Source organism: Penaeus monodon, chromosome 18 (assembly GCF_015228065.2).
Source record: "Penaeus monodon isolate SGIC_2016 chromosome 18, NSTDA_Pmon_1, whole genome shotgun sequence".
NCBI classification, from domain to species: Eukaryota; Metazoa; Arthropoda; class Malacostraca; order Decapoda; family Penaeidae; genus Penaeus; species Penaeus monodon.
The window spans coordinates 44,537,872-44,552,756 of NC_051403.1; the positions used below are offsets into that span (position 1 = coordinate 44,537,872).

Sequence of the window (14,885 nt, forward strand, 5' to 3'; positions counted from 1 at the left end):
CATCATCGTAACTTGTTTTCCCGCTACTTCAGCCCGTAAATGACGAGTCGCCGGTGATTTTGGGCGAGCAAGTCATACTGGAACAAGGCCAGACCATTGTCATCCGGAACCAGTCCCTCTTTATATCAGATACGGACACGGAGCCGGAGGATCTGATAATCACTATCCAGCAATCGCCTTCCCACGGTATGTTATAGATAAGGAATGATTTTCAAGCTTTTTTCATAAATGGAGTTGTAGTTAGTGCTTTCAAAGAGTGAATCGAGGTTATGAGATGGAATGATAGAATGCTTTCACTTTTTTCCGCAGGGTCTGTGCACAAGAAGACATCGCCGTATGTTTCCATTAAGAAGAGTGAACTGCTTAGTCGAGGCCAGAAATTCACCTTCAGAAACCTGCTGGATGAACTCGTGTTGTACAGCCACGATGGTTCTCGAGACCCAGAGGATGTTATGGAAATCATGGTAAGTCAGAAGCATCTATCAGATTAGAGATTTTTTTATTCTACATGTATATAAATGTGCATATGTAATGTGTATATATTTACAAATACTTTATATATGTAGAGTGAATGTGAATAAATCTACCTCTGTATATAAAATCCATTTACATGATTTGCCTAATATCTTTTCTTTTGAGGAATCATAGCAAATATTCTTCCAGGTAAGTGATGGCAACCACGAAACGGGAGGCATCATCGAATTCATCATTCTGAGGAAGACTGACGAGGCTCCAAGACTAAGACTGAACCACGGCCTCACGCTGAAGGCTGGTGAGGTGTCTGTAATTTCTCCATCCTTGCTTATGGCAGAGGATGAGGACTCCGAAGTGGCCAAGATAAAGTACGTTGTGACGAGACTTCCTACGTCAGGGAGTGTTGAACTGTTCCAACAGGAGGCGAGCGCTTGGAGGCCTCTCACTGTGGGCTCGGTTTTCATGCAGGAGGATATCCTCAATGGCAATGTGAGGTAACTATGATAATATTACGTTTTTATTAACATTTCCATAGCATTTGGCTCTTTTATGATTAACTGTTTCCCTGATTTCTTAGAGACAGTTTGGGATGTGAAAAGTTAAGCAATTATGAATCTTGTATCTTTTTAAGAGAAAAGAAAAGATACATGTACGTGAATCTGTCTAGCAAATTATTCCCCTATCTGTATGTCTACCAATTTTTATCTAGTTTCAAAAGCTAAGTGAATTGTAATGTGAATTATTAAAAAAAAACACAAACATTTTGCAGGTTCTCCCATCAAAAGGACACTCAGGCTGGGACAGACACTCTGCACTTCAACCTCCAAGACACAGAAGGCAACGTGATGATGGACCAAGCTCTCTCGATTACCGTGCTGGAAGACAAGGTTCCGCCTCACATCACGCTCAATGTCGGTCTCTCGCTCATGGAGGATGCTTCGGCTCCCATAACTGCTGATCTTCTGTCTGCCATGGATGCTGAGATGGACCCAATGGAGCTGACATTTATGGTGAGAATGTCGAGTGTAATTGTTGCTTACAGGTGTGATAAATTTGTATAAGACATTTTGAAACACTTGTTTCTCAAAACGAATTGAAAAAGAAATAGTTAAACATACAATGCATTGTCGTAAAGATAAAGAGAATGTCCTTTTTTCACCTTCTTGTAAGAATTAAATGCCTCAACTCAATAATAACTCAAACATTGAAGCCAGACGTATACTGTTCTCTACTCATGGTTTTACTCCATACTCCAAAACAGCTGACAAGTGGTCCTAACCATGGGCAGCTAGAACTTGCAACAGCCCCCGGAAAGGCAGTAAACACTTGGACACAGGGAGCACTAGAGTTAGGAATCCTGCGCTACCAGCACCAGTCCGCAGACGAGAGCCCTACAGATCAATTTACTTTCGTGGTTTCAGATGGGTGAGTTTAAGGGCCTTTGAAATGAAAGTGACGTAAACGAACATTTTTAATTGTCTCCTAAACACGAAAACAATCCATATGCACAGCAACTTACACAAATGGTATACTTGTTTCCAGTTACAACAATGCCAGCCAGTCTTTCCACATCAACATCATTCCTGTGGATGATGAGCTTCCTCTTCTTGTGCTGAACCACATCAAGGTACAAGAAGGAACAAGAAAAACAATATCCCAGTTTGAGATTGAAGCGCTGGATGCCGATACTAAAGATGATCTCATTACCTTTGAAGTTTCCAGACAGCCTCGCCATGGGAGATTACAGATCAAGAAAGGAGACGAATATATAGATGCTAAGGTATTATACAACATTATCAGACCAACACAATGCAGTAATGTGTATCCTATGCTTGTGTTTCGTATCTTGTAATATACTTGGACTTGTGTATGTTAATTTTATATTATACCATTTTTATGTTCAACAGATCAAAACACAGGAGGCAAATTGGAGTATCACCAAGATTTCAGAACTGTATATATTCTTTTGAGTCAGCGTGACATTCTACAGTATTAATCATATTTTGGCAGACATTCAGCATGAGGAAAGTGTACAACGGAGATGTGTCCTATCTCCACGATGGCTCAGATACCTCTCGAGATTCCTTCAAAATCAAAGTGTCCGACTCGACTAACAGCATGTACATGAAGGGGAGAGGAGAGGAGGCCACGCAAGAGCCCACCACAGTGCATATTGAGATCTCTTCTGTGGATGACGGGACTCCTATCATCACTGCTAACACGGGGCTGCATTTCCTCCAACACGAGGATGGCAAGGTTTGTGGTGTCTCTTAAGAATGTTCTGCATGTGACGTTGAACTAATTATGATAAAATAAGTAATGAAATGTAATTACTTTGAAATACTTTTGATTAATACAGATGAAGACATTGGTTCAGTAATCTATTATGCTGAGTGGAATGTTTACTCTCACCTTCATTTATTTTTGTTTTCTAAGGAGAATAATTTTTTTTAAATATTATCAGATCAGTATGATTTTGAACTATTTTCCTCACATCAGAAAAAAGAAATATATATATGTAATATAAACTTATAATCCCAGGCTCAGAACATCATAACGTCACATGAACTCCACGTAGAGGATGAGGATACTCCACCCGAGAGTCTCAAGTTCGCTGTCGTGGCTCCACCCAGTCATGGTGTCCTCAGGCTCACCACCCACGAGCGCCCTGTCTCGTCGTTTACACAAGGTAGTGGTTCTAAATGTCTTTAAGGTCTTTATATAAAGAAAATGTGATTTTGAATCTTAAGTGGGTAAGAGTATAGTTTGGTATGTATTTGTATTGTTTTTTTTTCTTAATGCTAACATAATATTTTATCTTCCTGCTAGCTGACATCATCTCTGGTCATCTCTACTATGAACTCACTACGTATGCCCAGTCGGTAACAAGTGATCACTTTACCTTCGAGGTAACGGACAGCAAGCCAAATACTGTGACCGGAAATGCTTTTCACGTTCAGTGGTCTTGGTTTGTTGTAGCTCAGAGGGAGTACAATGTAACAGAGTCTGACAGAGAGGCAAAAATATTAGTAAAAAGAACTGGAAACCTAAAACAACCGTCAGTGGTGACCTGCACAACACACACAGGGTCTGCGAGTGGTGGGAAGGGTAGGGCGAGAGGAGAAGACTTTACGGAAGTTGCAGAGCCCATAGAGTTCAGAGAAGGAGAGACGGAGAAATACTGTACAATACCAATACATGATGATGAGGAATTTGAGGGGCCAGAAGTCTTCACTGTCAAACTCACAGATCCAAAATATGCCTTAATTGGGAAGCCTAAAAAAGCTGTGGTAACTATCTTTGATGCAGAGGACAAGCCCAAGGTAGAGTTTGAAACCAGTAATTTTGCCGTAGACGAGACAGAGGGATTTATTTTTGCAAGATTAAGACGCACAGGGGACCTCAATGTCCCTGCGTCTGTCATTTGCCTGACTAAGGATGGATCAGCCAAGGGATCAGACCCTGATCAGCTGACAAGTGGAACCGACTTCATTCACCGGAACCATGACGAGTCTTCCAGGGTTGTATTTCCTCCTGGTGTTAAAGTGTCCACTTGCAATGTGAAGATCATTGATGACCCTGAATTCGAAGATAATGAAGACTTTATGATATATCTAAAAGATCCCTCAGACGGGGTGAGCCTTGGGGAGACTCACGAGGCAACAGTGAGAGTTAAGGGATCCAACGATGATTGCAAAATAAAGCTGACACAGACACACTACAATGTCTCCGAGGGCGAGTCTGCAGTGTCGGTAACTCTAGACAGAACAGGCATTGACCTCAACTACTCCTCCAGTGTCTGGTGTGCAACCAAGTCCTTCCAGCCCGAGGAGGCTCAGCCCTCTCTGGATTACATTCCACACTCGGAACAAGTCATTTTTCCTAGTGGAGTTCAGACTGCTGTTTGCAATATCAACATTATTGACGATAGAGTCAATCCCAGGCTTGAAGGACCTGAGAGATTTCTGGTGTTTATCAGCACAGCACAAAATGCATCTATAGACTCCTCTGCTGCAGAAGCGGTTGTGACAATACAGGATGAGGAAGATGCACCTTCCATGCAGTTTACCCTCCCTGAAATTAAAGTAAGAGAGAACCAGACTGTTGTGAAAATACCCATCCAACGCACAGGTGACTTAAGCAGAGTATCGACTGTCCACTGCTTCACACGACAGCGCTCGGCAAAGGCAGGCATTGACTTCATAGAGAGGCCAAACACAAAAGATTCAATGGTCACTTTTCCCAGGGGAGTCTCAAAAGTAGAATGTGAAGTGGGCATTCTGGATGACTTGGTGTTTGAGAAAGAAGAGGAATTCATTGTGAAGTTATCTCACCCTGATTCCCCCTCACATCTTCAGCCAACTTTGGGAGAAAATAGAATCACACGTGTCTCCATTCTAGACTGGGAGGACAGGCCTAGGGTATCCTTCCAGAGAAACGACTACACAGTGGCCGAGCCTTTGGCTGGGGAACTGACTTCGAAGTTTAATGTTCCCATCATCCGGCTGGGAGATGTTTCTCAGGTGACTCGAGTGATGGTGTCTACTAGAGATGGGTCAGCCGCTTCAGGCACAGACTACCATCCACTTCATGCAGAGGTTGAATTTCCTCCAGGCAACACCTCGTAAGTTATAAGCTTTCTTTGTATAATTGAAGCTGAGCACCCCAGCCCCCTCCATGCTCACACAACTCCTATTTGTATAATGCTTTGATATAAAACCTATTACTCTTTATTTGTCTCTGTCAAAAGTGTCTTATTAACGGTCATTATTTTCCCTCTTTCAGCATTGACATGGAGCTGACTATTGTGCACAATCCTTCACGTCAGTGGCACGAGACCTTCAGCCTGGTGTTAGGACCAGAGGAACCGGTAAATGCAGAGCTAGGAACCATCACAACGGCTGCAGTGACCATCCTCGACCACAAGTCTTCGGGTAGCTCTGTCCTGCCAGCACCACCCGTAGTGACATCACTTTTGCACTACGACAACATTGAGGAGCACCTTGGAGAGCCTGCAAGTCCTGGCTACCCACTGGTGTGCGTAACACCCTGTGATCCCAAATACCCAGAGAGTGCAAAGACAGCAGAAATGTGTGCTCAGGCTGGACTGAATGCCTCCCAGATGCAGTATTCATGGGAAGTGGCTATTCCTGCAGATGGTGATGGACTCCTTATGCCGTTCCACTCACTCACAGATGACACTCTGTTTGCCAGCCCAAACACCAAAGTCCTGGACTCCATGTTCTTTGCTAGGCATTTCCGTGTCCGTTGTGTAGCTCAGCCTGTGCGCAGTGATGGAGTGTTTGGCATCCCCCTGCGGAGTAAGCCAATCTCTATTGGAATCCATAATGGCATATGCCAAACACCACTGGTTCCTGGCCAGCCTGGAGGTTTCCAAAGCCAGTCCTTCATAGCTACGCTGTCATACATCAATTCCACAGACGAAAAGCATCCAAATACCGTCAAGATCCATGTTGAAATACCCCACCAGGATGGCATGGTGCCCATCGTCTCAACTCTCCCCGTCCACAACCTGCGATACTTGCTGACCGAACAGCTGTACCGTGTCCACCACACCTGTTCTAACATGGACCTCACAGCTGGGTTCCTGGCAGAGGCCCCAGATCAGCATCCCATCAACCCTAGGCCTTATCAGAGTGACTTCAGGCTAAGAGAGGTTTGCAGATAAACACACTAACATGAATGACAAAAACATGTCCTCTATATGAAAACGCAATAAAATACGCTTGTATTTAGAATGCTCTCACACTTGGGAAACAAATTAATTTCCTGTGCTAATGGATTTATTTGTCCCTCAGCAAAAGTCGTTGGAGTTGTATCAACACCTTGATCTGAAGACTTGCATGTGGACCTTCTCCGCTTGGTTCTCAATGTCGCAGCTGGTAGACCAGTGTGGTGGGCAGGTGGTCTCAGATTTTCAGGTTGGTTTCATTTTTCATAAATATTATCGTGAAGACGCTAATTTGCACTATTTTAGATGTTCTAAAAGAGAGGTATAGCCTTATAACCTTAAGAAAATACCCAATCCTTAATGTTTGCTTATTTCAGAATACGCCTTTTTGTGAATATCTTATTCCGAATAATATCCATAAACATTCAGAGCATTTGCATAACTTAAAGGAGACACGCCACTAAAAAAAATGTTCTTTCCTCCCTTACCCTTCTAGGTTGGATCTGGTGGACAGAGTTTCCTAACGGTTCGTGTTCCTCTATATATATCCTACGTGTATGCAGCGTCACCCCCAGGTTGGGCTTCCCTGGACCACCGCACTGAACTCTCCGTATCTTTCTACTATAATACGCTCCTCTGGCATCAAGGTCTTCACACCCAGCCAATACTGACAGCTAAGATACAGGTCAGGACTAAATAAAGTGATGAATGTTATATTACTTTATTGATAATAGGAGTATAAGAGCTTTTGGGCACATTCATTAATAGTGAAAGTGATTGTAAGCTATTTATTCTTTGATATCTGTGATCCTGAAAACTAATGTCAGTACTATGATGATGCATTTGTTTATCAATAACAAATGAGAAATACAAAAGAAAGTGTGTTTTTTAAAGGTATTTTGACATGTGGATCTGATAAAGAGTTAAGCGAAAGAGATATTTTTACTTCAGTAGATGTATATCTGATAAGTCCAGAACTGAGACAGCCTTCTTTAATCCAAATATTAACATGTTATCAGGTGACGAGGATATCCATAGATGAATCTGGGCGGCTCGTGATAGACCTGAAGACAGTGGCGAAGTTCCGAGGGCAGTTCGTGCTGCAGCATCCTAATCTGGAAGACCACAGCTCAAGGCTAGTGGCACCAGAGGACCTCGAGATACAGTTCGCGCTGGAGTTGGTGTGGACGGCTTCCACATGGGATGGGCCAGAGCAGGTGAGATGGTTATTTCTCGGTAGGAAAGTGGTTACTGCATAGGATTGAGTGGTTGAGGGATGGACATGTATTTTGCTGTATGACTGGATTATAAAAAGAATAATGATATTGAAGAAAGGAACATAAGCATTATTTTTTTATTATTTTTTTTTTTTTTTTGTAACTTGATCTTCTCTCCAAAAATTCTAATCAATTAAACTTTTCTTTATCTTGCCTGCTTTTTTCCTTAGGTATGGCGAGCCACCAGTGAATATAACCTGAAGGATTACACGGGCAAGTACAAGATGGAGCTCATACCCTGCACGGTGACGCCCACACAAGGCTACTCGGACGCGTCGCCACCTGCCTGCACCCCACACCCCCCCACGACGTTCTCCCTCCCCATCGCCATACAGCAGACTCACCGTCCTGTGCCTCTCATTTACACACTCAATACAGACTTTCAGTTGTTCAACAGCGAAACCATGTTCCTCATGGACCCAAAGGATGTGGATAATTTGCAGGTGAGATGTGGGTAGTTTGTGTTCAATGGATTTTTATTTTTCATATTTAGTGTTACTTTTTTTTTTTGTGAGTTTGATGGGTATCACAAATCTGGAAAACCATGGGATGAGGTTGGTAGCTTTGTGATTATGTCTTTCTGTCTTTCATTAAGAGAAGAGTAGTGGGAGATGAATTTTTAAAAAATGTATATCAACTAAATTTCAACCAAAAGATCTTTAATATAATCTCTTTGATTTAGAAATCATAATAAATAAATAAATAAATAAATAATACTTTCTCACACCAAGATTTTATATAATAAGAAATAGATGATGCAATAATAATTAACCATTTTCGTATGTGAAAACAGGAGGTGGATTACAAAGGAAGCTACGGTCCAGGACAAACTATATACGGCAGAGTTCTGTGGCACCCAAGCCAAGACCTGCACTCTGCTTACAAACTCTACATCCAGCGAGTGTTCTTATGTACTGGCGCAGAGGGGTGAGTTTGCCTGGTTTTCATTTATTTCGCTGTTGGTTATTTTCTCAGTTCATTTATTTCATTGTTGGTTATTTTCTCGGTTCATTTATTTCGTTGTTGGGTATTTTCTCGGTATGTTTTTAGACTTTATGGATTTCACTTTAATTGTTGGGTTTGCACCTAGTATATTAATGATTTCTCATATCATTTTTCATAATCTCTTTTAAAATCATATTACATAGACCGCAAAAAAATTCAAAATTGATCCATGATTGATGGATATTTTATTTCCTTGAATGTTTGCAGTATGTTTAATGATATACAGCATATATTATTTAATAACATACATTACTTCAATGAAACTATATACTGTTTAGATTATTCATATTTTTTAAACAATGCACTATATTAGTTAACTAAATCCCTAGATATGTGCCTACCTATGACCCCACTGGCGAGCTGTACCAGGAAGGACCACAGTACGGATGCATTCAACCCTCGAGCAAGCTGCGTCACAGGTTCCTTATCCTTGTAAGTGATTATTGTCCTAAAAGAAATGGGTAAGGTGTTCCCTTTTATGAAAGGAGTCTGTAAGAATGAGAAAGTTTACGCAGTCTGTGAGAACTAAAAGACTTATAGTTTTTGACAATAGATTTTTTTGTTATAAGCTTGAACATAGTAGTAGTTTCTATTCTTATATCTACTTTTGATATAAAATGCATGTCATGAACTTTTAGCATAGAGGGAAAGCGGAAGCATCTGTAAAATCTTGTTATCAGCAGTCTGTACCAACAAATAAAAGTGGTAAAAATGATCTTATATATCATAGATTGTGTAATGTACGCATGGCATAAAAAATGAGGATTAGCAAGGCTGATCTTCTATTCAAGTGCTGTATGTTGAGACTTCTGTAGAAAGTTATAACCACCTGTATATATTTGATAATACAGTACTGGTAACTATTCCAGGACCGAGAGCATCCTTACATAGAAGATGGCAACCTCAGTATTCCAAAGATTGAGGCCAACTTTGCCGAGGACCTTCCTGAATACGAGACTTTGCATCAGTTTTCAGGTGTCGATGGTTTCTTGCTAAAGACGGATGCTCTGTACGAGGTTAATTCAGGTTATCAGTGGTATCTTCAGGTAAGATTGTGGAGTGGATGATAATGTGATTGCAAGTTATTATTTTACTTTTCCTTCCCTTGGAGTGGAAGAAGTTGTAGTCATTCTTGAATTTTTATGAAAAAATATACTTTTTTTTTTCTTTCTTTTTCTTCTTCTTTCAAATTTACCTTTTCCCTCTATAGGTCCTGTATACCATTGGTCCGAGCAGTAGTCGCAGCCGAAGAGATGCCCCATTGCACACAGTCCTGTCTCAATTCCAATCAAAAGAGGACGACCAGGGACGAACACTCATCAAAAGGACTCCCACGGACCCGTCAGAAGATTATGTGAAAGAGGAAGGTGAAGAACTGCCAACGCCTGCTTTTCTCAGGTCCCTCCATACACGTAATGGAACAAATATGCGAGGTTTCCAGTTGGACACGGGTTCAAAAATGGACGACGGTTCCATTTTCCTCAATGTGTTGTATGTCATTGTTGTTCTAGTTGTCCTTCTGGGCATAATTATCGCTGGGCTGCTCCTGGTGAAGAGACATTTCAGAAAGTCGGAAAAGGACAAAGTGATTGTCGTGCGAAGCCTGAAGAACGAGAGAGAGCAGTTTAGAAGGAAGGGAGAAGGAAAGACTCAAGAGAGACCAAAGACACTACCACCTCACATGACCCTGAACAGTGAGAGCAACTTACAGACAGTCAAGGTCAAAACATTAGCAATAACAGTAAGAAATAATCTGGAAGATGAAGGAACTGAAGTGTAAAGGGGAAATAGCATCTATAAGGGGAAAAAAAATCAAAAGTTCCTCACAGGATCATGTCTGATATGCTGCAAACAAGTGTTAAGACTTTGCATATACTGAGATAGAGACTTGCGTAGTGACCAGACACTGAACAGTTGTGACGTGAAAATGTGAAGGAAATGTTCAAAAACAGTGAGACTAAGAAGGGAGCTTGAATCTCTATAAATCAGTTTCATTAGAAAGAAAAGGAAAGAATATTTGTTACTGTAAATATAAGTGGTTTTAAAATAAAGTATTCAGAACCCACTGCAAGCTAATGCTACTTTCGTGAAATACTGAGAAAAGTTACCATTAAGATGTGACGTTAGATTTTCGTGCTACATTACGAAGTTAACAATTCACAATAAAGCTTATTATGTAATTCATTGAGGCTCTTTTTTTTCTTTCTTTCTTTCTTTAATTGTCACTTTCTTTCTTAATTTCTTTCTTAAATCTACTCTGGTGCCCTCTATACTTTTTTTACTAAGTACCAATGCATACTTTTGCTGTGGACAAATTAGCATTTAAATGAGTTTGGCATCACCCTAGTCTTATGTGCAAATGTTCCAGGCTTGTTAGTTACCAATAACTTGCTTTATTGTATGGCTACATTGTCAATAGTAAGCCTCAAACCACTTATTATCATAATGAAGAATATTGACTTGTACCAAATTAAAAATATTACTGTACTGTCAGTCAAGGCACACTGTATTATAGTGTCCACACATTCCCAGTGAGTGCATTAACAATTATTCAAGGATTTCAGCAAACAGCAGACTGAACTTCATCTGATCTCACGTTATATGCTTACAGGTGATGTAAATCCATAAACTGCATTTCTTTTTTTACCTTATGAAGTTCAGCACAAATTAATCAACACGTATGTGTAATTTCCACTACTAGTCGGTATCTCCCTTAAGGTCTGAGCTGTGTTGTAGTTTGTGGGCCTCTATTTAATGCGATATGAATCTGTTAGTGCCATACAGTTGTGTTCCTATGCCATTAGCCTATCCAGTTTACTTGACTGCGTTTACTTGAAAATAAGGTTTGAAAAATAAAGTAAAATATATACAACAATAAAGAGGGTGAATTGGTGTGAATGCAGATGATGGTAATATAGAGAGAAAAGAAAAGTGTTCAGAGAAATGATTTCTTTCTTCTTTGCAAAAGGTTGCTATAATTTCATGTTTCATATGTTCCTAGTAAAGAACTGAACACAAAACTCCATGGAAGTGTTTTGAATGATCATATGAGATTGAACTTTAAGTATTTTCATAAGTTTACAGGTATCAAAATGCATTTATTTCCATCACATGAAAAACAGTTTTTTTAGTTTCTTGTACTTTTGTAATATATTTCTATGAAAGTGCATTAATGATATCCAATTACTATTAATTAAATTTGTGAGATGTAATAATAATAATGAATATGTACAAGAACATAATGTATACAGCAAGTTCCTTTTATAATCACATTGAGTTAAGTGTTTATAACACTGGATTGAGGTTGTGAGATAATAAACAGCATTTAATGCTTTTACAAACTTCCTTCTCTACCCATGCTGAGTATGGAATAAGATCATAATTTTCTTATGCATTGATACTCACATCTGCAAAACTATGAAAAAATTCATGTGACAAAAACAAGCTTACACCTAATCTACCTTATATTCAAGTAAATACAGTGCACATCTATTTTTTATGTTTATTTACTACATCCATAAATCATGTGAGGGATAATGGCCCATTTCTTGTAGTCTCAAATACATTTACTGTTTAACCCTGCAGAAGTATAGTCATACAATGCAGGCATATTGAACTTAGTGAACAATGCTTGCAGGTGCTATATCTAGTTCATTTACCATTGGAAACCGAGTAATCAACACAATTAATTTCTCGGCACAATGTTTATGCTGCTGGTTCTGTGTACAAGTTTCTGCATTTACGAGAAACGTCACCATTCTGAGCCAGTCTGATCCTGGTTGTCTTATAGGGGGACACTTTACCACTTAATTATTCTCTCAGGTGTAAGAAGACACTGCCATTATAATAACTGATATTTGAATGTTTATTTATTTAATAAAGAATGAATATTAGTTTTGTTTGCCCTACATTATGACTGTATATGAAAAAAAACTATAGGACTACAACACACTTTCTTAAATTTGAAGATAATATTGGTGACTGATTGTAGCATGAGTCTGTATTCCAAGAGAGAAAAAATTCATGAGATTGTAGATATTTTCCCAATGTTCATATTTTTTCACATAAACCTGAGTAAATGCCTATGGAAGTAATATCTGTGCAATATTTTAAACAGACGGACAGACAGATAACCTTTAGCTTCCAAACCCAAAAAGCTCATAAAAAAAAAAACAATAAATCCTTTTTGAATAATAGGTGCCTAATTATTTCCTGTTACTGAAGAGACAACGCCTTTTGCTGGTCTGTATTTCAGATAACTAAAGAAAAATAAATATATTTAGACACAAACAAGCAGAGAGAAAGACCAATAGACAGACAGACAACGAAAAAGATAGAAGGAAGGAAAGAAAGAAAGAGAAATATATATTCACAGTGTACTGCTGCTTATTTATTTATGCACATTTAGGATCATTTATTTATGCTGGTGGAAATTACCTTAACTCTAACTTTTCCTTATTTTACAATAAACAATTCTCCTTAATAATTTCATACAAAAAAGCACATCACGTGCTGTGATTTGGAAGTAATAATTATTACTGGTAATTATATATTCATTATTCAGTTTCTAGTTAATGAAATACTTATCATTCTAAATATCATTTGAGCAATATACAAATTTTAGTTCTTTTTCAAGCTTTATTGATGATTTTGTCAAGTAGATATTCCCAGTGAGGATAATTATGATTCCTCTAAAATCAAACAGGAAACAGGTTGCTAATATATCACATCACCACAATATTAATCTGAAAAATATTAGCACTATCGTTACTGCCCTACTAATGGTCTTAGTTACTATGGGATTAATTTTGTACAAACATGTTTAAGCATGTTTTTTTTTCTTGCCTGTTTGAAAATCACTATCCAATTAGTGATTACCACTAAACTACTTTGTCTTAGTGTAGTGCAGGATAACAAAATATTTCTGACAGCTGTTACATGTTTGTCATTTTGGGCTGGTTAAGTTTGATATTCAATATCAAAATCATTTAAATGGATATCAACTATCTTATTTGACACACCTGCAAGATGAAGCAAAGTGAAGGCTAGAGAACCGTGCATGACCACGCATGGATTTTATGTGGTTTTACTGACAGTGATGCAGTTTTACGTTAACTTCATGAGATAGTCAATCAGAGGCAGCAATTTCCGGTCCATCTGCAATTTTTTTGAAATCTTTGGAAATAATACTGGCCAGCATTAAATATTGCTGGAAAATGAGAAAGCTGAAGTTATGAAAGTTTATCAGGATATGAACAAATAATACAGGAAGATATCGTTGAAAATATTACCCAGAAAATAGAAAATATCAGCCAAGAAAATAAGTGCTTCTGGTCAATACCGTTATACAGTTATCACATTATTATCAAATCTTAGTAGTTGTGAAAAGTTTAACCTCAATAAGATACCTGGAAACTATCAATCAATATCTGACGTACATATATACTGCATATATACTTTCATACAATCACAAAGTTACCATTTACATGACTTAATTCCATATCCATTTTTTTCTATCCTATCTACAATTCACTAACCACGACTTCTTACAAGAAAAGCTATTTTGGTATATTTACTTTCGTTGTCAAAATATCTCGTGATAATTTCCAGTCACTCTTGTGCTGTGTGGTGCAGTGGTAGCGTTCTCGTCTGGCAACCTCGCTGACCCACGTTCAACTCCCCTGCACTGCCAGTGGGAAGTCTCCCCTGCCACTCCTTGTGCACAGGGTAATTTAGAAGCAAAATGAAACATATAGCCTGTTGTACCAAGAATAACCATTGTAACAAATGGAATACAACTAAATTATTATTATTAATTATTCTCCCTGATACCATTTTCATCCCAAAAGCCACTGTATGCTTAATAGGCTTAGTTGGAATTCATTAAACCTGAAATAACTATTAATGGGAATGAAAATTAGCATAACTAAACAATGTCCCTATACAAGTTATTCTTATATTTAACTCTCCTTCGGCATAAAAAACCTTGGGTAAATTTATTATTTGGGGTTTAATTATCAGTTTCAGGAGCTAATGTTTTTTTTTTTTTTTTTGAGGGGGGCTAGAAATTAACTAAAATATTAAGCAACAGAAAAAAATATGGTAAAACAGGGAAAACTGCCTTCTGTAGTCACCTAGTTGCACAAGTCTTGCTTTTCAAGTTGTATTTCAGCAATTTTTTTTCTGCTTTTTCTTTTCTTTTCTTTTTTTCTCTTTCTTTCTTCTTGTTCCTCTTCTTCTTTTTCTTCAGCTTTTTCTTTTCTTTTTTTTCTTTTTTTTTCTTTCTTCTTTTTTTCTTCTTCTTCTTATTATTATTATTCTATTTCTTCTTCTTCTTCTATTTCTTCTTCTTCTTCTATTTCTTCTTCTCCTTCTCCTTCTCCTTCTCCTTCTCCTTCTCCTTCTCCTTCTCTTCTTCTTCTTCTTCTTCTTCTTCT

General features: G+C 38.6%; 1 protein-coding gene across 1 annotated transcript in view; it reads left to right on the forward strand.

Moving 5' to 3' along the window:
• The window catches only part of LOC119584521 (extracellular matrix protein FRAS1-like), a 63,289-nt gene extending 50,647 nt beyond the window's left edge, over positions 1-12,642 (forward strand). Inside the window, exons 29-46 of the mRNA XM_037933176.1 lie at positions 33-186; positions 310-464; positions 664-968; positions 1,244-1,484; positions 1,736-1,899; positions 2,017-2,254; positions 2,485-2,730; positions 3,016-3,163; positions 3,304-5,098; positions 5,260-6,151; positions 6,294-6,416; positions 6,663-6,851; positions 7,186-7,383; positions 7,614-7,886; positions 8,237-8,370; positions 8,778-8,880; positions 9,318-9,494; positions 9,659-12,642. Of these exons, the coding sequence (XP_037789104.1) occupies positions 33-186; positions 310-464; positions 664-968; positions 1,244-1,484; positions 1,736-1,899; positions 2,017-2,254; positions 2,485-2,730; positions 3,016-3,163; positions 3,304-5,098; positions 5,260-6,151; positions 6,294-6,416; positions 6,663-6,851; positions 7,186-7,383; positions 7,614-7,886; positions 8,237-8,370; positions 8,778-8,880; positions 9,318-9,494; positions 9,659-10,228 (6,105 nt within the window). The 3' untranslated portion in view covers positions 10,229-12,642. The remainder of the gene's footprint in view (positions 1-32; positions 187-309; positions 465-663; positions 969-1,243; positions 1,485-1,735; positions 1,900-2,016; positions 2,255-2,484; positions 2,731-3,015; positions 3,164-3,303; positions 5,099-5,259; positions 6,152-6,293; positions 6,417-6,662; positions 6,852-7,185; positions 7,384-7,613; positions 7,887-8,236; positions 8,371-8,777; positions 8,881-9,317; positions 9,495-9,658) is intronic.
• Positions 12,643-14,885: the final 2,243 nt, after the last annotated feature.